This window comes from Tasmannia lanceolata, unplaced genomic scaffold (genome assembly GCF_043159265.1).
Source record: "Tasmannia lanceolata isolate RefF3 unplaced genomic scaffold, GAP_Taslan_0.1 ptg000002l, whole genome shotgun sequence".
In the NCBI taxonomy this organism is placed as follows: domain Eukaryota; kingdom Viridiplantae; phylum Streptophyta; class Magnoliopsida; order Canellales; family Winteraceae; genus Tasmannia; species Tasmannia lanceolata.
The window spans coordinates 48,950,994-48,972,962 of NW_027518679.1; the positions used below are offsets into that span (position 1 = coordinate 48,950,994).

The 21,969-nt window shown below is 40.6% G+C and overlaps 2 protein-coding genes across 2 annotated transcripts; one reads left to right on the forward strand and one right to left on the reverse strand.

The window, feature by feature from the left end:
* Positions 1–4,196: 4,196 nt before the first annotated feature.
* LOC143886246 (AAA-ATPase At2g46620-like) lies at positions 4,197–6,304 on the reverse strand. Its single transcript, XM_077390189.1, has one exon. It carries the CDS (start codon positions 5,827–5,829, stop codon positions 4,396–4,398), a length of 1,434 nt encoding a protein of 477 aa, XP_077246304.1. The 5' UTR covers positions 5,830–6,304; the 3' UTR covers positions 4,197–4,395.
* An 8,656-nt stretch (positions 6,305–14,960) lies between these two features.
* Positions 14,961–17,656, forward strand: LOC143876539 (Phosphoenolpyruvate carboxylase family protein). Its single transcript, XM_077378251.1, has 2 exons — positions 14,961–16,250; positions 17,399–17,656. Exon 1 carries the CDS (start codon positions 15,191–15,193, stop codon positions 16,229–16,231), a length of 1,041 nt encoding a protein of 346 aa, XP_077234366.1. The 5' UTR covers positions 14,961–15,190; the 3' UTR covers positions 16,232–16,250; positions 17,399–17,656.
* Positions 17,657–21,969: the final 4,313 nt, after the last annotated feature.

Consider the following 21,969-nt stretch of genomic DNA (forward strand, 5'->3'; position numbering starts at 1 on the left):
CAGTTTATCTAATGGAAACTATTTTACAGATCTATTGAAATTAATCTATGAGGAATGCTAAACGAAAGGGTGCCCTCGCAAAAACCAGCTGCAAGGGTGCCTCCATTGGATCCCACATCACCGATGTGCATTATGATAGCATTGAAAAATGCAGAAATGATGGAATAATAAATGCACATGGGCGACCTAAGCATATTGAGAGTATCATCTTCATGTAGTGGTTGACTGAGTAATTATTGATTGTTTTTGATAAATTCTAGAGATTTCACTAAACTTGGATGCATTTACAAGAGAATCAATGTGGGCTTATATAGAGCACTTACATGATAAACATGGAATGAAATCAAGATAATTTTAGAAGGAAATAATCCTAATCAAATCTACTTTCCTAATCTCTGTTGCTTGCCTCTTCTAATCCACTTGCCTAATTTATCTAGTTGCCTCGTTTACCCAACTTACCTAATCTACCTCCAAGATGATCCAACGGTGAGATCTTAACCCAATCTAACCGTTGGATCCTACATATTCTAACAGTTTTAACTCGTTAAATATAATCATTAATAGTCAAGTCTCCCATTTTAATAGATTATAATTGTCTTTTTGAGTTATTGAATATGAGCCTGTATTTTGGATGCATAAGTTCTTTCCATAGCTTGAACAGTATCTTAACAATCTGCCCAATATGGACTCAGGGAGAGGAGACTATCCATGTTAAAAGTAGCTGATCTTGGCAATTCCATGCGAGAAAGACTGGGTTTTTTCTGAGGTATTCCATTTGAACACGAGATTTGTTTAGGTGGGCATGGAAGGGGTCCATCCACATATCCCATTAGTTCAGAGATCTTAATTATGGAAGAAATTGTGATTTCCAAAGAAGGTAATTTGGTGGTGCTTAACTTAACAAGGAGCTAGTGCAGCCCATTGCCCATTGGCATAGTAATGTTCAACAGCACTTCGATGGAGACAAGACGTTGGGTGCTTTAGTTGATGCTGTTGAATCCATGGCAATACATGTGACTTTTGACTGAGTCTGATGATTAGATAAAACGAGTTGATTCAATGGCACAAGGCCAAAACTAGCTGACACATTCAGTAGTTTGACAATGGTTGGCTTGAATTTGCACACAGATTTAATGGTGATGATAAATGACCACAAAAAATTTGGTAATCTTGATTTGCTATTTTTTGATAGGTGGAATGCTAAACTAAGGGGCACCCTTGCAGAAATGGGGTGAAAAGGTGCCCCCATCGGCTGCAAGGGACGGTTATGCATTTAATACACTCTGACTTCCAGCCATTATAAATGCACAACCGTCCCTTGCGGCCAATGGGGGTGCCCTTTCACCTCATTTCTGCAAGGGCGCCCTTCAATTTAGAATACCTCTTTTGATAGATTGGTTTTCAAGAGCTTAAACCACATCCAATTGATAATAAAAGCTATTTTTGAGCCAAAAGCATGATAGAAGTGAGAAGGAATGAAAAGTAGATATTTTTATGGGAAATGATATCAGCACTGCAATGTTTTGATATCTCGCGGAAGCTTCTTGTCCTTTAGTATTTAAATTGCTGTGAAAAGGTTATTACAGTTCCCAAAAAAAAGTCTCAGAAGCCCTTTAAATACTAAAAGACAAGAAGCGCCCTCAGAAATATCAAAACATTTCAGTGGTGATATCATTTCCCATTTTTATTTCTTTATGTGAGAAGGAAGGGTGGTTTCTTGGAAAACATGCGTGGAGAGTGAAAGAACATAGCTAGATAGGTGTGAAAATAGTAAGGTTTAGTTCTCTCTCTAATCTAGGAGATCCCAACACCCTTGTTTGTTTGTAGATTACAATGAGTAATAGTAAGATAGCAACAAACACTTAGAGGATAAATCCAAAGAGATTGATTTAGCCATGGACTCTTGTAGCCATAGGACTCTTCATCCATCAGACCTCTTTAATAGAGAGTGGATAACCTGAAGTCAATTTTAGGAAAAGACAAGAAAAGGGGGATGGAAATGCTGAGAAGGGAACAAGGTTGCCATTATCAAAATACATGCTTTTATGAAGTAAGTTTTATGATGTAAAACTAGAGATAGACTTTAAAAATGTAAGGTATTCAAATAGCTATGAAGAAATTTACATCCATAAGGAATATAATAGTTAAACAAAAATTACTTTATAAGATTTAAAATAATCTCTTGGCCACCCAAATTTTATTGATATATGGTATTACTAAATATTTTGACTACTTTTTGTTTTCAAACAAAGGAGTGTGGAATCATAAGGTGCGCTAATAATTTTTGGAGCAAAAGCAGATGAAGAAAGTGAAAAGGTAGACATCGCAAACCTAATAATTTAAACTCTTATCATCGCCAATGATGAGAAAAGAAGAAAGGGTGGACCTATGTATTGCCTCTCAAAACTACCTTTGCAGAATGAGCAGATGCTCTCTCTCTCTCTCTCTCTCTCTCTCTCCATTATTATTTTTTGTTTGTGTTTGAGAGAGCCGTTGCACCCTCCGGGACACCAAATGCTACGCACATGCAATCACCCTCCTGGCCATAGTTTCAAAACTCGTCATTGTGGACTCCCCAAGTCGACTTCCTTTTACATCGTGCATGTTCTTGTTCGAGCCAGTATTTTGTCCTACAAAGTCAATCAAAACTCCTTCACTCTTTGAGTTATTTGAGTTATGACCGCATCAACTGAGTACTCAAGGGTATTGTGTTGAGTCAATTAGGATTTTCTTGGTTGTGCAAGGAATAAGGAATGACTTACTTTTCCAAGTTTTACCCCTTTTCGAATGACTTTCTTAGATAGAAAGACCTGTCATCCCAAAATGAAATTACCCATTGCATAAAGGAATTACTTTTTCTATCATTAGACACTCTATGTAGACCATACTAACTATCTAACTCATTATTACTATATGTGGTCTGCATTGGTTTTTTGCCATCGAGCCCTCCATGTCCTACTGGCCGATAAATGATTAGTTTACATACTGTCTTCCTTGTTCTTTTAGCCATTATTTCCTCTATGTGAGCCCCATTAGTATATGGATCATTAATATACATGGGTCACATTGGATTTTTGCTAATTGAATCTTCTATCTTAGCACAATGAATAGATTAGTGATTATTACACATGTCGGTCCATTACGTTTTGGTGATCAGACCCCACAAAACAAAGAGGGCCGCAATTCTGTTTGTTTTGGATTTTGAGAACCGATTGCAGTCCGAAACTGATTATTGAACCCAAAACTGATTTTATTACTCGTTTGTTTTGGACTTCAATTGGTTCCCAACAACCGAAACAAACAGGGGCAGCAATTCTGTTCATTTTATAGGCTTTGGTATGGATCGCTCACGGCCCCAAAATCAGGCCAGTTATGTAATCAGAACTTTTTTTTGGGCCTTTAAAAGGATCTTTGAATTTGACAATTCAGATCATACTAAGTTTCATTTGGTATTATCTTTTCTAGAGGAATGATAGAATGAAGGGTGCCCTTGCAAAAATCAGCTTCAAGGGCGCTCCTAGTGGTTGATTTCTGCAAAATGAACACAGAGTTTCCACATTCTATCATTCCTCTCTTTTCTATTATATCTTGTCTTTTATTTAGTAGTGGAGTTAGTTAGAAGTTAGAATAGATGATATGTTTAGAAGAGTTTGAGTCCTATAGGACTCTAATAGGTGTAGTTTGAATCACACTATTTAATTCTTGTGGACCAGTTTTGCAGAATTAAGAAAATATTAATACTTTTTAGTATATTTTCTCTCCAAAATCAAACCGAAACCGAATTTTCGGTTCGGTTCCGCCAATTTTGCCACCCCTTACTCATAATCATTGGAAATATTCGGTTTCGGTTCGGTTTGATGCCCAAACCGAACCAAAATCGGTTTGGTTACCGAATTTTCGGTTCGGTTTTGGCTCGGATCCGGTTCGGCTCGGCCAATTTTGCCACCCCTAATCATCATCCTTTTTTTTCAAAAGAATTGGGTGGTTGAAAGATCCCACCGTTTGAGTGATTCAAACTTTTTCAATCAAGTGGGCTCCACCACCAGATTGATACCCTTTCGGCGTGAAATTTATTACTTTCCAGGTCCACAGTGGGCCCCACTAGATGAACAGTCAATATCTTCTTAACCTCATTTTCTAGCATCATTAAAGACTCAAAGTCAATGCTTGAAACCAAAAAAAAAAGGCAGGGAATGACAAAGGAAATTTTAATGACTTTTTTCTAAGACTAATGACGTCATTTACATGGACTTTTTACCAACCGATACCCGAATAATGTAATTCCCTACCCACCCCCCAAAAAACATATACAAAAAAAATGAGTTAAAATATAGAATTTCCTACCCGATATTTACGAGAAAACGATACGTACCGGATCGGATCGTATCGTATCGCTCAATTACCCTCTTTTTCCAAGTCAAACGAAGCCCCCTTTCTGCTTCCGAACCTCAACAAACCGTACAGAGACCGAAACTCACGAACCGTGTGAACGCTCTCCCGGCACATCATCGAGGCCGATTCCGGCGAGTCGTCCGAGTTACCATTCCGAGATCCACTCTCGGTCAATCTCCGCCCTACATTTCCCGATCCTCTCCCTCCACCGTTGGATTGCAACGCACTAATCACCGATTTCAAAGCCCGACTCGGTGAGTTCCGGTTCACAATCAAAATCTCCCCGATCTCGGCCGGGCTCAAACTCGCTCCCGTCTGAAAAACCTCTTCAACTTGAGGAAAAAGCTTGTGTTCTTTTAACCCTAAATAACTACCCGCGAGCGTTTTAAACGCCGAGAAATCGCATAACGGGAAATAGATGTGAACGTCTAATCGCCCTGGCCTCAAAATCGCGGGATCGATATTCTCCTTACTGTTCATTGTAAATACCATCACTCGTTCTTCTCCGCAGCACGAGAAAATGCCGTCCATGAAATTCAAAATCCCCGCTAAACTCACTTTCGTCGATTTCTCGCCGATAAACCGGTCGAGATTTTCGATCACGATCACCGATTTGTTACTCGTTTGTAAAAGGAGCGATTTTAGATCTGAGTCGTCCAAAACTCGGGATAGATCTACATCGTACACGTCATAACAGAGGAATTTCGCCATTGCTGCAATGAAGATTGTTTTTCCCGTTCCGGCAGGACCGTACAGTAAATAACTCCGTTTCCAGACTCGGCCGAGTCGGTGATAGTACTGTTTTGCTTTTACGAACGATTCGAGATCGGATTTCACCTTGTTCTTTAGATCTAAATCCATGGCGACTGTGTCGAGATTCGATGGATGCGTGAACGGAACGGATCTCCACCGTCCGATTGTTCCGTTCTCAGATCCGACGTTCGTGAAGATTTTGATCTCTTTTTTTCGCTGCAAAATCTCATCTGAAATCGATTCTATGTGCTGGAGATAAGGACGGAGAATCCTCCGCTTGTCTTTTTTACGAATCTTCAATACGAACATTTTACAGTCGCTTTTCGCTTCGTTTTTCCACGAGATCTTGGATCCGAAGAAAGAATCTTGTACGGTCTGGTTCGCATCGAGTTGGAGGAAGAACTCGTTGGATTTTTTGCCGGAGAAGAGGTTTACAAAATCGGAGTCTTCGATCGAAGCTAGGGAGCTTAAATATAAAGAAACCTTTTTGTAAAGCTGATTTTCTTGAAAGCTTTCGTTGTACTCGGGAATTTTGTAGAACTGATAGACATGACACCGATCTTCGAACGATCTCCACCATCGCTTTAGAACTGAGAGAATGAAATTCGCAGAGAGGATTATTCGGAGAATTACGAAGCCAATGGCGACCGAACCGAGTAAAATTAACAGATTTGAGAAGATCATAGCTCTGGCAGCAGGAAATCAGCTAAGATCGCCGATTTCAAAGGCAAAATTCTTCCGAAGCTTTATTGTAGATCTTACGAGAAATCAAAATCAGCTGAGATCGCCGATTTCAGCCGCGAAATTCTTCAGAAGCTTTTTTTTGCAGATCTTAGAATTAATTTTTCCTCTTTCCTCTTTAAAGCAGAGAAATCATATTTCTCATTGCCTGAAAGGAAATGATTGAAGCCGAAAATGGGAGAAATTCATGGTGAGAGTGTTGGATTTTTCCTGTATAAGATCCCGATACTTTCGGTCCAAATCTTTCGGGAAAAGAAAAGCGTAAGGAGAGAAATTTAAGAAACAGGAGAGTGAAATCTTTATCACCGATTTGTTCCTTTTTAAGGTGGAGGAGTTTCTATTTGTCACGGCATTTGCCAGCCATTAAACGGTCAAAGACGGCCAATTTTTTTATTTGGAAAGCCGGAGATTTTCTAGTTGCAGTCGGGGACTTATTATTGCCTACCATGGAATTTTGGGAGATGATAAATTCGCACCCACTGTAGGATAATTCGCACCACGTGAGTTTACCATGAATTGACGTCAAAAAGCCTCATGAAAAGGAGGGCATGTGGCACACTTTAACCTTTGGAAAAATTGCCAATGGGAGATGTCAGAATACGAGAATTGCCCACGGAGGACACACTTTTGAAAAAATTGTTAAGAGGGTTGATAGCGCCCTTTTGAGTGTTTGATAACCCCATTTAGGCTCTCTTCACTTGTTTTCTCGGGAAAGGAAAATAAAAGGTTTCCCGGGAATCTGACATGGTATTAGGAAAAGAAATCTAGGGAAACTATGTAGGAAAAGGTTTCCCGCGCCTGTTCACGTGCGCAGGAACTGTGCAGGAAAAGGTTTCCTGAGAAACTGCTTGCTCACCTTTTTTTCACTAGTTTTCCCGGGAAAGCAAATCTGACCAAAATAGTGGGATTTGTCTTCCCACACTTGTGAGAAAAGAGACATTTCCACATCATTTTTGGCAATTTTCATGTCATTATTTGACATTTTCAACCTAGGCTTGTTACTTTCTCAGGAAAGCAAGTGAACACAAGAATTCTACCTTGTCAAGGAAAAAAGAGGTTGTTTTACAGGGATTTGCTTTCCCGGGAACGCAAGTGAACAGAGCCTTAGAGGGTTGACAGTGATGAGAAATTATATGGTGTAAGGCGTCACAACAATAAGGCCTTTGTACGGTGGAGGTACCATCCTTGATATTTGATCCGACAGTAGCTTCTCAAAAAGTGAGCTGCTGTTGGATCAAATATCAAGGGTGGATCCCCTACCGTATAACAATGAGGCCTTACATCATATAAAAATTCGATATAGGGTCTTTGTTTTGAGTCGGGTTTTCCAATTTAAACCCGGCCCTACCCAAGATTGAGTCGGGTTTTCCAATTTAAAACCTGACCCATCGACCCAACTTGTTGCCCTACAATTTACCAGTTCAATGAAATAAATACAAGCGATGGATGATACAAAAATAAGAGGCTAAAGGGTCTTTGTTTTGACTAAAGACGATTAAAAGAATGAAAGTTAGGACGAAAAATAAGTGTTATTTGTATTGTTAAAGGTTCCGTCTCTTCATGGACTGTTATAAACCGTGAAGCAGGTGTGTTCGGTTCTACAAGTTATCCAACGTAACATACACTTAAACTCGGTGTATATAATGGATATCTATGGGCCACCGCCCCTACTTATCGTTCTAACTGTCTATTAAAAGGTAGACCTGTAAACGGAATGAAAATTTATTAAATTTTTTTATTTGATTTTTGAGGAATGATAGAGTGAAGGGCGCCCTTGTAAAAACCAGCTACAAGGGCGCCCTCAGTTCAAACCAGAAGACTAATTTTGCAAATATGGCAAAGATGAAGACTTTTGCAAAACCCCGTTTTAAAAACACAGAACGGAGTTTTTGACCGTCAACCCTTTTTTAAAGTTGGTCAGAAAACAGAACAACAACGTAGAGAATAGAGACGAGGGTTGGTATTGCTGGCATCATAGGTCTCTCCTTCGTTTTATTTTGATTTTTCCAACCAAGATTCGAACCCAAGACCAACATGTGAATTCAAAAGATAACAGTCTTAAGTGGCATGCTATGCCCAAATTTCTTGACTTTATATTGTACATGTGATGCTCATTTTTGTAACATCTCCTTGGCTTGATTGTAACTGAATCCGCACTAGGTACTCTATTTGATAATCGCACCATTCACTTTGTTTTACACTTTTTAATTGGATGTTTGTAGACATGGGATTTGCTAGGGACCATCGCAGGCGGCTCTGCTGTTGCATGTGAGAGCAGCCACCTCAGATGAATTAAATGAATAAGACAAAATCTGATTGTGTGGCTGCTTTCACATGCAATAAATAGCCCATCCGCGAAATGCATGCCTTCTGATATGGTCCTTAGTAAATCCCTTATAGAAAAATGGAGTAGGGATTTGCTCGGGTCCATCGCAACACCCACCTCGTGGATGGAGACAACTTGCCTCTTGCGATGGACGCTAGCAATTACCAAAATATGGTAGTGTGGATATCAGTCCCTTGCTTTTAATCTGTGTTTCCAGCTAAGACCATCTAGAGTTCAGTACTTTGCTGGCCATTACACCAGTTATCCCAATCACCATATCAACCCAACGGGGATAGCAACCTATGGTTTATTTTATCTAGGCTTGTTTTCGTATGTTCATGTTGAAAAATGGCACAATGAGTAGTGTGTATTTTACAAGAAGTGGAGCCAATCGTTAGGGTTTTAGTCAAGATAAAATTATCCAAGGTAACCAATCCCGAGTATAACTTGACCTGGGATTAGATAATGGCGCGCACTGCTCGCTTTGTTTTTCTTTTAATTCGCTTTTCATGCTGTTACAATACTTTCGGCAAGTTTGGCTGCCATCAATTTTCTTTTCCTGTAATATTAGATTACCCAATGGTGAGGGTGAGAGGAGCAGAGACTGGAGAGGGTAAGAATGGGGAGAGGGTGAAAAGTGGTTAAAAGTAGGGAAAAAATAAATCGTATTTAGAGTGGAATTTTTCAGCCTTTTCTTATCCTCCCCTCACTCAGTCCTTCTTAAATTCATGGTTGCCAAACATGACCCAAGGCTCCTATTCTTTTGGGCGTAAAACAATTTTTAAGCACATTCTCTGCTTATAAACGGGCGTAAAATTTGTTTTACACCCATTTTACAGAAAAGAAACAAAACAAGATAAAAATAACAATGTTGAACTAGGAACTAGGACAATATCTTCCTGACATTAATACTGAAAGACATACAACAAGATCAGGTTGATATCTATTTGGAAGCTGTCCTCCTGTAGTGAAAAAATGAAACAAAAGAGCAGGAAGCAATTTTACATTTTTTATGTCCCTCTTGTTGATCTAAAGACAAGTAGCAGAAGTACATTTTGCTGTTCTACATAATATGAGGGCCCGTTTGGATGCCGAGAAGATTTTGATTTGGATTTCTCACATTTGCAGCCCTTTTTGTGTTGTGATTTGGATCCAGATCAAATCCTTGGATTTCCAAATAAGCAACTGACAACGAGAAAAATCAAATTTCCAAATATGCTTTGGAAATAAGTAATTAGAAATCTACAAATCTGGCAGTTTCCTTCACCGTCTTTGCTCATTAACCTCTCCCCTCTAGTAGGAAGTACCCCCTTCCCTCTCTGTCTCCCTCAAAATGAGCTGGCGGATCTATTCATTTTGAATTCAAAACTCAATTCCAAATCCAAATACAATATATGAGGTATACTAACGGGCCCTAAATGTGCCCAAGGATTGGGATTGTGTTAGATACCTAATCAATACGCCAAACGCCTCAAGCATGATGGAACGTGTTTGGCTAGGTCCTGAAATCATTTAGAATAGTAACATATTGAAGCGCTTTACAGACTAGTTAGCGTAGGCTACAACTTGAATGTCTTGTACACCGAACGAATTCCTGTGCATAATGGGGAAGGTCTGCACTTTATTGCCACCAAAGACAATTACAGAATGAAAAAACTTTCATGGATTTTTTTGTTGATGAACAATTAGAGATCGAAAAAAATTTCTTGGAAAATTTGCATGATTTAGAGGGAAATGATATGATTATGGTTAATTAGAAGGGTATCATCATAAATTGAAGGTCCCTCTAAGTAAAAATTAAATAGTGTTTACTCAACTTATCTCTTTTGTAAAAAAACTAGGAAAATTTAGAAATATTTTCCTTTCCAAACTTTATTGAAAATTCCTGCAATTCAAACAGGGCATTAGTTCAATCACTAAAAAAACACTAATCGTATGGACATTGGAGCAAAAGACTATTGAGAATGAAAATTCTTAGCATGTCTTGAATGTTGCCAGCTTAGCTTACTATCCCATGTGCATGGCACATTCAAGGAGCAACAAAGTCATGGAGTCCTTCCATGTTGGGGAATATTTGAGATTGGAGCCGGTGACCTTTTAATATCCCTACCACATGTGCAAGAGGCTTTAAGTGCACCTTAGTTGTCAATGACTTTTATAGCTTCCCTAAAATCCTAAATCTAGGGTTAGGTCTCCCTAGTCAATTCTAATTTAAAAGGGGTAAATTGGTCTTCCCATCACTAGATGCATAATTATCAACATGATCATCATCAATCAATAATTATAATAAAGTCATAGTATGAACAACCTTGAGATAGTTTCCCAATCAATTACATTTATTATACCCCTATTTTGAATTGAGTTTAATAAGGATTTTTTCCGTTTTTCCAATCATTCGTTTATTTATGGATTTTCTCAATTTAAAATGTTTCTCAACTTGACGAGTCAAATTGTAAGGCATTTTTTAAATTTCTACGATGTAATTATTTGAGAACTAAATATTTAATAATATATTATTTTTGCAAAAAATAAGTCGCCGATTTTCTTCAAAAATGTTCCGATCATAAAAGTTTCATTTGGCCTCATCGATCAACGAGTACCATCAGGGTAATTATATTTAATTATCGTGCATATGTTGAGGGCTCTAAACACACTCAAGTTAAACTTATATTTTCTTTAGAAATGTTCCAAGGCTAATTCCTCAACTTCGATCGGCATTTTGCAATGAGTCCCAGAATGGCCATTCATCACTCTGTACAGCGTAGTGGCCTATGTCCCATACCAAAGAGTTTACCACAATGACTTCTCTAGTTAAGTATACTACACACTATCGTATTACAGTGTTCACGATTCAATGTATTTCAATAAAAATGTACATTAGCCCAATTTTGTCAAATTGCTTTTCAATCTCTCACACATGTGTGTATTTCCACATATTGTGAATGAGCACATTTCAGTGTGAGACACATTAACACACGATCTACATGTTTCCTTCAACACATAGGGCCACGATTCTTCAAGAGCTGATCCCTTCAAACAAACCCTAGCAAAATGTTCACATCTTTTACTGAGTCGACCCCATCTTTTACAGAGACAACCCCAAATGTTACCGAAGTCTATCCCAACTTTTACCAAGTCGACCCAACGTTTTTGAGTCGACCCTAACTTTTATGAGTCAACCCTATCTTTTACGATTTTTTACTGGATAGACTGCTTCAATCGGTTGTTTTGCAGTAAAACTATTTTTTTACCACAAGTTAACTTAATTTTCTCCAAACATATAACTTAAATCAAGAAGTTTCATACGGTTTCTTAATCTTCATAATGGCCTATGGTTCCTTGCCAAATGTTGATGACAATGGTCGATGGTTCTTACGTTTTCTCGATGGAGGCAGCAAGGCGACGACATGACAACAAGATGATGGCACAGCAACAAAGTGACGTCAAGGTAGCAAGGCAACGTCAAGGCAAAAGTGCAATTGTCGATCGAAGATACATGTTAAACGGGTTGAAAATATGAGAAAGGGAAAGAAGAGAGATAAGATGTATTAAGTGGTAACAAGGGCATTTTGGTCATTCACCTAAATATATTAATTTAGAGGAATGGTAGATGCAAGGGAGACTCTTCATTGGATCCACACCATTTTAGACTATGTTTGCCAGAAATATTGGAGGCCTCCCCTTACTCAAATAGGGACCAAAACCTCTATCTTCAAACCGCAACCACTAAAAAAGGACTGTCATAAGGCAACTCTACTCTGCTCACCAATTTTGATTTCGACTAGAGGAGGGAGGAGTTTGAGCCCATAAGTGTAGGAATCAATCTACTGTCGTGTTTCTCAGGGAATTAGTTACAGAAGATCCAAAGGCATCTATCACGGTGCATTGTGACATTGTGACGATGCGTGCCTCCTTCTAGATAAGCTCACATGCAGGTGCAGGAAGGAAGCTTATGCAAAACAATCAATGAATATATAAATCCCATTCTAATCCGAACCCCTCCCAGTGGAATAAGTTAAAAGTTGTGGCCTCTTTGTACCCAGGATCTTGCCACTAGGAAGGAAGAAAATGAGAGACGACCCTAATATGATATTATGAAGGAGAGCTGACAACGATTCTATTCTGTTAAGGAGGAACGCCAGAATTGACAATCTATTTGATTCTATAGATCAATGGGGTTTGGCCTATTTACAATCGAATATGAAACCTTCATTAAAATATTCATTTTCAAAGGTTACCCCGATCAAATAAGAGGTTCCAAGGAACCATGCATTGCACTAAATAGGGAACCTTCGAATGCACCAACACCAGTACCAGCTGCATCGAACATGTGAAATAGATGCACAAAGATGCTGTGCTCAACTTGGAATACAATTATGAAGCTCAAAGTGCCAGATATTCTTTGGGGCATATGATTCAAGGGTAGACTTTGGTGCATGTCCCATCCATAGCAAAAGAGGAAAAAAATGAGTAGTTTCAATTATTGTGGCATGCACTTACACTAGCCAGGGGGATCGAGGAGGGGCAATTGCCCCCCTCAAATATCGAAAATTTCTGATAAAGCTTGGATTATTTGGTAAAGTTCATGTGATTAATGATGGCGTCTGAATCCGGGTCTGCGATCGCGCGGTCAGTAGAGGGCCTCCGCGGGGTCTGCAATCACAAACAAAGGGGGTCAGGGGGGTCCTGGGGTGGGTCCCGGACGACCGCTTCGACACCCAAGTCAGATCCTTCGACCAATCAATATAAAGAACAGCGAGAGGGGGGAAGGGGTTCCGATCAGGGTTACCAGGGGCAACGCGTGGAATCTTTCCTGGGTGCGTGAGTGAGTGGGTCGGAGGGGACTAGCAGGGAGAGTAGGATTGAGTTCCTAGCCTCCTCTGTTGTTGCCTCGCCTCTTTTTCCGGTGTGGCGGAGTGGAGAACGGGTGAAAATCCTTTTCTTCAGAGGAAGGTCCTTTTTCCAGAGAAAAAGTCCACCCTTTTCTTCTTCCTTTCCCTCCATTTTTAAAAGGAGGTGTGCGGCCATTTTCATCATTATGGAGAGAAAATCTTCATTTGCAGGATTGGGCCGTCCCCCTGGCTTGCCGGCGCGCATGGCTTTGGCGGGGCCTTTTCCTTCCATAATTGATGATGAGGCCTGGGCGGCGAGAGGGCGACACGTGTCATGATCGTGTGGTCTTTGCCGTTTTCCAACGCCTTTCTTCATGATGGTTGGGCTCTATTCGTGCATGGATGACATGTGGCGATATCTGGGAGCGTAGCCGTACTTGCGCCCTATCAATTAATACTTTTGGCCCCTTTAAATTCGGGATTTACCCCATTTAAATTTGTAGTATTTAATGCTTTTTTTTGGTAAAGAATGCTAGTTTTTCTCATAAAGCTAGCCTTTTTCCTCTAATAAGTAGCTCTCAACAATCCACCTAAAGTAACTTTCTCCCTCTCTCTCTCTCTCTCTCTCCCTCTCTCTCTCTCTCAATCCACCTAAAGTAACTCTCTCTCTCTCTCTCAAATTTCTGGATAGAGGCTAACCGGCCAAGGGAGGGAATGTTTGATTTAAGGGGCAAAAGCAGAAACAATAGGAGGAGGTCACTAGGATGATCCAAACTGTTCATTTCCGGGGCCACAATGGTAAATAGGCTGCTTCTCATAAAATATCTCCATAGGATTATGCTAACTATCCGATCTACAATGGGTTACCCATTATAGAAACCTCTATAGATTGAACAGTTAGGATCATCCCATGGAGATGATTTATGCGGTTCAAGCTATTTACTCTGTGACCCAACAAATGAACACTTTGGATCATCCTATCACATTGGCTGGTAGTTCTTTTTGAAAAATATTGGACTTCACATTCACACAACATATAAAATCTCAAGAATTATTATGATTTTCAAAATAGAAAGCAATCCTTTGGGCTAGGGGGCTCTTGGAATTTGTTAAATCACTGGCATTCTTGGGCCATGCTATGCATAGGTGTAAAATAGTGGGCACCACCCATTAGAACATGAGGTGTAAATACTGGGCTCCACTGCCTCAAAATATGCTGTATAAATTATGGGCTCCCCCTAATGCATGGTTGATGGTGGGGCTCACCTATCGAAATATGAATTGTAAAAGTGTGGGTCTGAATATGCTATAACAACCACTCTTTGCCCCCCTAGACCAAATTCCTGGCTCGTCCCTGCACTTACACTTTTGCTTGAACAAACATGCATATCCATCTCTTAGTCCCTATTTGTTTTATATTATGACAACAAATTGTGGAGTCCCCAACTGAATATTGGACAGAAATTTGCACTAAATTTGAGTCCAATAATTGGCTGAGGACTCTGCAATGTCATAATCTAAAACAAACAGGCCCTTAACAACTCTACTAGGGTAAATGAGAATTCTTGTTTTGAATGATCATTGTTTTCACTGGCATTTAGTGATTAGGTCTATGAACATTGTTGCCTGTTGGGCCATCACATGTCCCAATTTCCCTTGGTCCCGTTCTCATTGGATGATTCTAGACCTGTAATCAAGTATAATGAAAAAAAGATGTCTTTCATATGTCTTTATTCCATGGATTTTTGCACACTTGAATCTTATGGATGAGATCTCAACAGAACATCATATCAACTGTTCTGATCACATAGCGCATATGACACATGTGCAGCAGTGCAGAGCGTCCAACCCTAGTCCTACTCAAGATAGCATTCCCTCAACCATAACCTCACCTGTCTGACCTATTTTCCTCATGGGGTCGGGTTCGTATGGGGTTGGGTTGGGTTAAGCCTCAACCCTAACCCCACCTGAAATTAAATCGGATTGGTTTTTCCCAACCCAAGGAAATGCCAACACAACCAGAGCTAAAATCAGGTTGAACCCGCCCGGTTGGGATCAAGCCGTTTCCACTGCCTTTATAGCTCTCCTACAGCAATCCATCTCCTCTAAAAAAAAGTCTCTCTCTCTCTCTCTCTCTCTCTCAACCATGGCCTCCATCGCCTCCTTCAACCCTACCCTTCTCTCCCCCTCCAAAAAACCCCACTCCCCTTTTCCTCCCAAAACCCACTTCCAAACCCTAATAAAACCCCAAAACCCCACCCCCACAAATTTCCCCAAATCACTATTCAAAACAAAACCCACCCTCAAAACCCTAAACCCCATTTCCTCAAAATCCACCCCCTCCGATCTCACCCTCACACCCCTCCCCAAAACCCTAAAAACCCGTCTCGCCTCCGGCGAAACCCTCTACGGCCTCTTCCTCCTCAGCTTCTCCCCAACCCTCGCGGAGATCGCCGGACTCTCCGGCTATGACTTCGCCGTCGTCGATCTCGAACACGGCCCCGGCGGAGTCTCCGACGCCCTCCCTGTCCTCCACGCCCTCGCCGCAACCCAGACTCCGGCCATAATCCGAATCCCCGAATCATCCCCAACTTGGGCCAAAAAAGCCCTAGATATTGGCCCACAAGGCATCATGTTCCCCATGATTGAGAGTCCGAAATTGGCCCGGAAAGCCGTTTCGTATTGCCGATTCCCGCCCGACGGGGTCCGCGGATCGGCCCATCCGATCGTTAGGGCGTCTAATTACGGAATCAACGATGGATATTTGTCGAATTATATGGAAGATCTTCTAATAATGTGCCAGGTGGAATCGGAGGAAGGGGTTGAGAAGATTGAAGAGATCGCGGCCGTTGATGGGGTGGATTGTATTCAGATGGGACCGTTGGATTTGAGTGGGAGTATGGGGTATTTGTGGGACCCAGGGAATAAGAAGGTGAAGGAGGTTTTGCATGAGGCAGAGAAAGCTGTTTTGAAAAAGAAGGGTGCAGTTTTGGGTGGTTTTGCCATGGCGCATGATAGCCCGATGGAGCTTAAGATGCGCGGATATCAGATGGTTTCTGGGGCAGTGGATATTGGGTTGTTTAGGAGTGCGGTTGTGGAGGATGTGAAGAAGTTTAAGAGCTTCAAGGGTTTAGGGGAGGAGGAAGAAAAGGAGAAGGATGGGGATGCGAAGTACTGGAGCGAGTGAGGGTAGCAAAACTGCAAAAGTTAGTATTTTTGTTTTCGTTTATTTTGGTTGATTTTATTTATTTATTTTTCTAGTAGAACTTGATAGAATTCGGCTTTTTATTAGTGACGTAGAGTAGGGAATGCACTATGACTAATTAACTTGAATGTAAGGTTTTGAATAGCGATAGTCAAATTTTAATTTAGGAGAAAATTAAAATTTCGTGGCCACCTCAGATGAATTAAATGATTAATTCAGCATATTTTGTCTTAATCATTTAATTATCTGAGGTGGCTGTTCTCACATGCAACAGAGGCCGTGAAATGCCTTTCTGCAATGGTCCCTAGCAAATACCATTTAATTTGTGCAAAGAAAGTTGAAACTGAGGGAAATTTACATTGGTAAAGTTTGAAGGGAACCGATTGTGTTCTGCATTGTATAAGAGATGTATATTTATCTGGGATTTGCTAGGGAGTTTTGCAGGAAAGGCATTTGGCAGGTGACTTTATAATAGATAGTATATGAGAAATTATATGATGCCCAACCAACTTTACCGACGATCATTCAATGGAACCTTCATGGCCTGTATTGGAGAAGGAGAAGTTGAAGAAGTCTTGCAACAAGCCCACTTAGGTATATGTGTATGTGGTGCTCACCAGTCTAGTTGCTGCCCTAAATTGCCCTTCGGTCCTACTAAGAAAGCGAAGCCTCTTGTTTTAGCCCATGAAGTCCAGTGCAAGTGGCACCACCCTTGTTATTTGATCCAACAGCAGCAGGGGCGGAGGCTCATATAGCATGAAGGGGGCCATGGCACCTCCCAATGACTTGAAAAATCCCTTTGAAGGTGCATGTACAGCCATGCATGCTTAGGTAGTTTAGTGGCCATGCCCTCCCCTGCCCAATGCCCAATGCAGGCAAGTGTAAATTAAGTATGCCCCCAACCCCCCTCCCCCCGTGTAAATTCCTAGCTCCGCCCCAGCAGCACAGTTTTTAAGAGGCTTCTGTTGGATCATATATCATGGGTGCTGCTTCTGTTGTACCACTTTACTGGACTTCACGGTTAGGAACCATATAAAAACTCTATAATATATATTTATGTGAGATTGCATTTTGCCACTGATATGCGTAACAGGACACAGCCACACAGGTTCCCTTTTATACAATTTTTTTCTTATTTACATATTTCAGGGTGGTTGTTCTCATGCAAAAGTCAGCTTTGAAATGCGTTTCCGCAAAAATGAAGTGGATTCTATGTAGTTTTATGATTTTGGGAAGGAGGTTGTTCTAGAATTATGATTTCTTCAAATGTCAGCTCTGTTTGTGCAACTTGGGCCCTGTCCCTTTTAGATTATGACAACTGATTGTAAGACCAAAACCTATTGTTGGACTCTCAACTCAATAATAGGTTATCATCTCGCAATCAGACGAACAGCGCCTTATTCTTCATTGTTTTTACTAAGGGGTGCCACCGATCAACTTCAGTTTGTATCCAGCTATGTCTTGCTCACAATCCGTTATGATCTCTTGTCAGTCATATCCTTTTTTGAGTCCTTTTCGAATCTTGCCTTCTATGTTTGGGTTACAATCGTTCGGAATTGGACCATCTATCAGAGTGTGCTAGGTCACAACTAACAATCTTGCTCACGATCAGTTTTGGAGTACTTTTTCGAATCCTACTTTCTAATTCTGGGCCACGACCCATCTTGAATCAGACCATCTAGCCACCTGGGTCATACTTACACTCATGGTTTTAAATTTGGTTGAAACATTTTGTTTCGGCAGAAATATTTCTAATTCACCTGCAAACCCACATGATTCTGAAAGTTACAAGATCTCACCCGAAATTTTGGGATTTCATCCTACAAGTCGACAGTTTGTTATAAATCCTGACGGAAATCAGCTCCACATGTAGAAAAGAGAAGAAGAACAAGATTCTTTTATGTTATTTCTAAAAAATGACAAAAAAAGAAGAAAAAGAAAAAGAAAAAGCCATTGGTTAAGAACAATACCCCATATGAATGGACGTAAGCCCGTTTGGATACCTCATATTTCGTATTTGGATTTGGAATTGAGTTTTTAAAACAAAATGAATGTATCTGCCAGCCCAAGTCCGGGGGGGGGGGGGGGGGGGGGGGGAGGAGGAAACTGTCATATTTGTGGATTTCCAATTACTTATTTCCACAGCATATTTGGAAATCTGTTTTTTTTCTCGGTCAGTCGCTGATTTGGAAATCAAAGGATTTGATCCGGATCCAAATCACAATACAAAAAGGGCTGCAAATGTGAGAAGTCCAAATCAAAATCTTCTTGGCATCCAAACGGGTCCTATGAACAGTGTTTTCATACATTGATGCCTCTGTTGGGATCTAGGGTGCTCCGTAAGATTTCTGTGGTACTCTCGGTCCAAAATAATATCGGATCCTTTTTCGCGTAGGTGAGCTGGGATCGAACCCCAAACCTTTTGGTTGCCGAACAAGTCCTGTTACCATTTACCAATGATGAGCTAGAGGCTCAACCCCAATTTCGGATCTTATATATGACATAGATCCAATTGTTGTGCCCACATCCTTTCCATTAGTGTTCACATACTTCGGATCCATCAGACAGCATGGGTCCATTGACTGATTGACACCTATATTTCTTTCCATAGGTCGCTATTTCATGATGGGGTTGTTTACATAGTCATATGCACCGTAATGTCTATATTTAGGAAACACTAACACTGTGATTAGGGTCGATGCAAGCAATACACCATTGTGATTATGTTCATTGGATTGCCCTCATTGTTGATGAATCATCACCCCAAATTCTATTTAAGGAACTTCTGCTTATTATATATGTGGTTCATTGGCCCTATTTGGATGGCTGAGAAAATATTTCTTGTGGAATTTTTTTTTCTAGGAAAAGTTTTTTATTCCCACAATTTGAAGGGAAATGATAAATTTCATCATAAATTAAAGGTCCCTATATATATAAATAAAACCTAAAACTGCCGTGCTTCTACCCATTTTTTTCATGTGTAAACATACAATGGAAAAGCATGAAATTTTGGTAAAGTTTTTCTTTTCTAAAGTTCTCCAAACAATTCCTCCCATCCAAACACGGCCTAAGTATTCATTTTCAGCATCTTAAGTCCGTGACGGAATAGTTAGGATTATCCAACGTGATCTTCATGTTATTGCCAGACCTAACAGCACTCTGTCCACGTGAAGAGTTTGAATATGTATGTTTCATGCTTTGCAAACCTAGAATTCTATAGTGGCTCAATTTGTTACTTAGCTTGAGTTAACTAGGTATCTTGAGAGTTGACTGGGTTAGTGAGTTACATGATTTTAGGATTGATTTTAAAATTCAACACTAACCTTAGTAATTAAGAACTGAAACCAGTCGAGTAGTAGTTCGAGTAAGTCATGATTGAGCCCCTAAAAAGGTTGATGCAAAATAAGCGAAATTTTGTTCCACGTCTGAGCTGTATATCCTTGAGCTATCAATGAAATTTAAGGTGCCGACCTGATTTCTTAGATAAATCTGGGTAATTTTTTTTATTTTTTTTAAATTTCTTTGATAAATCAACATATTATACATCATAATGATTCAATGGTTTTTTTCAGAATTGTGATAGGAACTTGGAGCGTGTTCAATGTCTGTTTAGTTATATATAGTATGTATGAGTGCAACTTGGGTCAGGCTCAACCCGAGCCCGACAGGTTCAACCCGATTTTGGCTCTGGTTGGGTTGGCATTTTCTTGGGTTGGGTTAGGGTTGAGGCCTTGGAAACCCGACCCAACCCGAACCCGACCACTGTCCTCTAGTTTTCTCATGTTTTTCTAGGATTATGCTTTTTTTCCTTGTATTTTTTCTATTTGGCCCGAGATGAACCCGACTCAACCTGACCCGATTTGGAGGCGGGTTGGGTTAGGGTTGACCATCCTCAACCTGAGGCTGGGGTTGGGTTAGATTCGGGTTGAGAGAATGCTATCTTGGATTGGGTTAGGGTTGGCCTCAACCTGACCCAACCCCTCGAACCCTAACCCAACCCGACCGAGTTGCACCCCTAATTGGCTGCTTAGGACCGTTGGTCTTTATGTTAAAGTTTATTTGTGTCATATCAGTTGTGCTATTTTTACCATCTTCTCTAATTTTTGTTGTGGCTGGGTGTGAGGGAAGGGCGTCCTTGTAAAAATTACCTTGCAACTGTTTTTTAAAGGGTACCCTTCAGTTTAGCATTCCTCTTAAAATGTACTGTTTATTAAGGAGGAATGATAGACTGAAGGGCGCCCTAGCAAAAAATAGCTACAAGGGCGCCCTCATTGGTCCTTCTCCACAAAGTGCATTTATTAGGGCACATAAAAATATGAAAATTAATGGCGTTAACAAATATAAAATTAAAGGAACAACAAATGCACTTTGTGGAGATTGGTCGATACTCCATAGGGGTGCCCTTGTAGTTGTTTTTTTCTTGGCAAAGGTGCCCTTGTAGTTGTGTGTTTGTGTGTGTGTGTTTGCAAGGGCGCCCTTCAGTATATCAACGATAGACTTAACGGCACCCTTGCAAAACCCATCTATAGGGCTGCAACAGGATTGGGTCGGGTTTTTCGAAACCCTAGCCCAACCCTGGATCCCATTATCTCGGCCTTGACCCTGACCCTGAGTCAGGGCCGAAAAACCTCAACCCATTGCCCGCCCTACAAGGCTCGGCGCGGCCTTGGCCCGCCCTGATTGGCCCTGATTTGGTCGAGCCGGGCCGGGCTGGCCCTGATTGACCCTAGTGCAAATAACTGTTAAGAATGCCAAAAATAAAGCAACCACATATCATATAGAACAAAATGATAAATAAACGAGAAAGGGAACAAAATAAGACAATATGAATTCAACAACATGACGGGCAGAGACAATTAATAATAATAATAATCTAAAGAAACATCAATAAAAAATAATAGAAAACATAAGCAAAAGAAACATGCACAGATGGTTCAATTTATAATAGGATCGGGCCGGATCGGGCTAACCAGAGGTACTAACCCTGAGTCAGGGCCTAAAAAATGAACCCTGACCCGCCCTCAGGGTTGGAAAATCTAGCCTAGACCCTGTTCGGTGTCAGGGCCGGTCAGGGCTGACAGGGCCAAACTTGCACACCTACTGCCATCTACATGGGCTCCCCCATTGGTCAATCTCAATGAAGTGCTTCAATAAGGGCACAGAAAAGTACAAAAATGGTAAGGCAAATACAAAATTAAATGCCCTAATTAATTCACTTTGTTGAGATTGACCAGTAGGGGCTCCCTCGTAGATGATTTTTTTGCAAGGGAGCCCTTCAATCCATCATTCTTCTTATTAAGTATTTAGGTCTTAGCCCAAAAACTCGCATAGTTCACTCAAAACTCTCGGGCTTGGAAGCTCGTTCGAGCTCGGCTCGAATCCTTAACGAGCCGAGCCGAGCCGGTTGGCCAGGCTCATTAAGCTTAACTAGCCGAGCCCGAGCTAGGCTAGGCTCGGCTCGTTAAGAATTTAATATATATATATATATATATATATATATATATATATATATATATATATAACACTAAAAGGGTTGTCTAGGGAGTGAAAGGGGGAGGCAAAATATGTCACTTCTTTTTTGGAACCCCATTTGTTACTTGGACCACTCCCTGTAGTGTAAAAAGCATAGTCAAATTACACTAGATAGGGCTGTCCAGGGAAGATGAGGGGTGTGAACTTAATATAACCCGAGCTCGATAAGGCTCGCGAGCCTGGCTGAG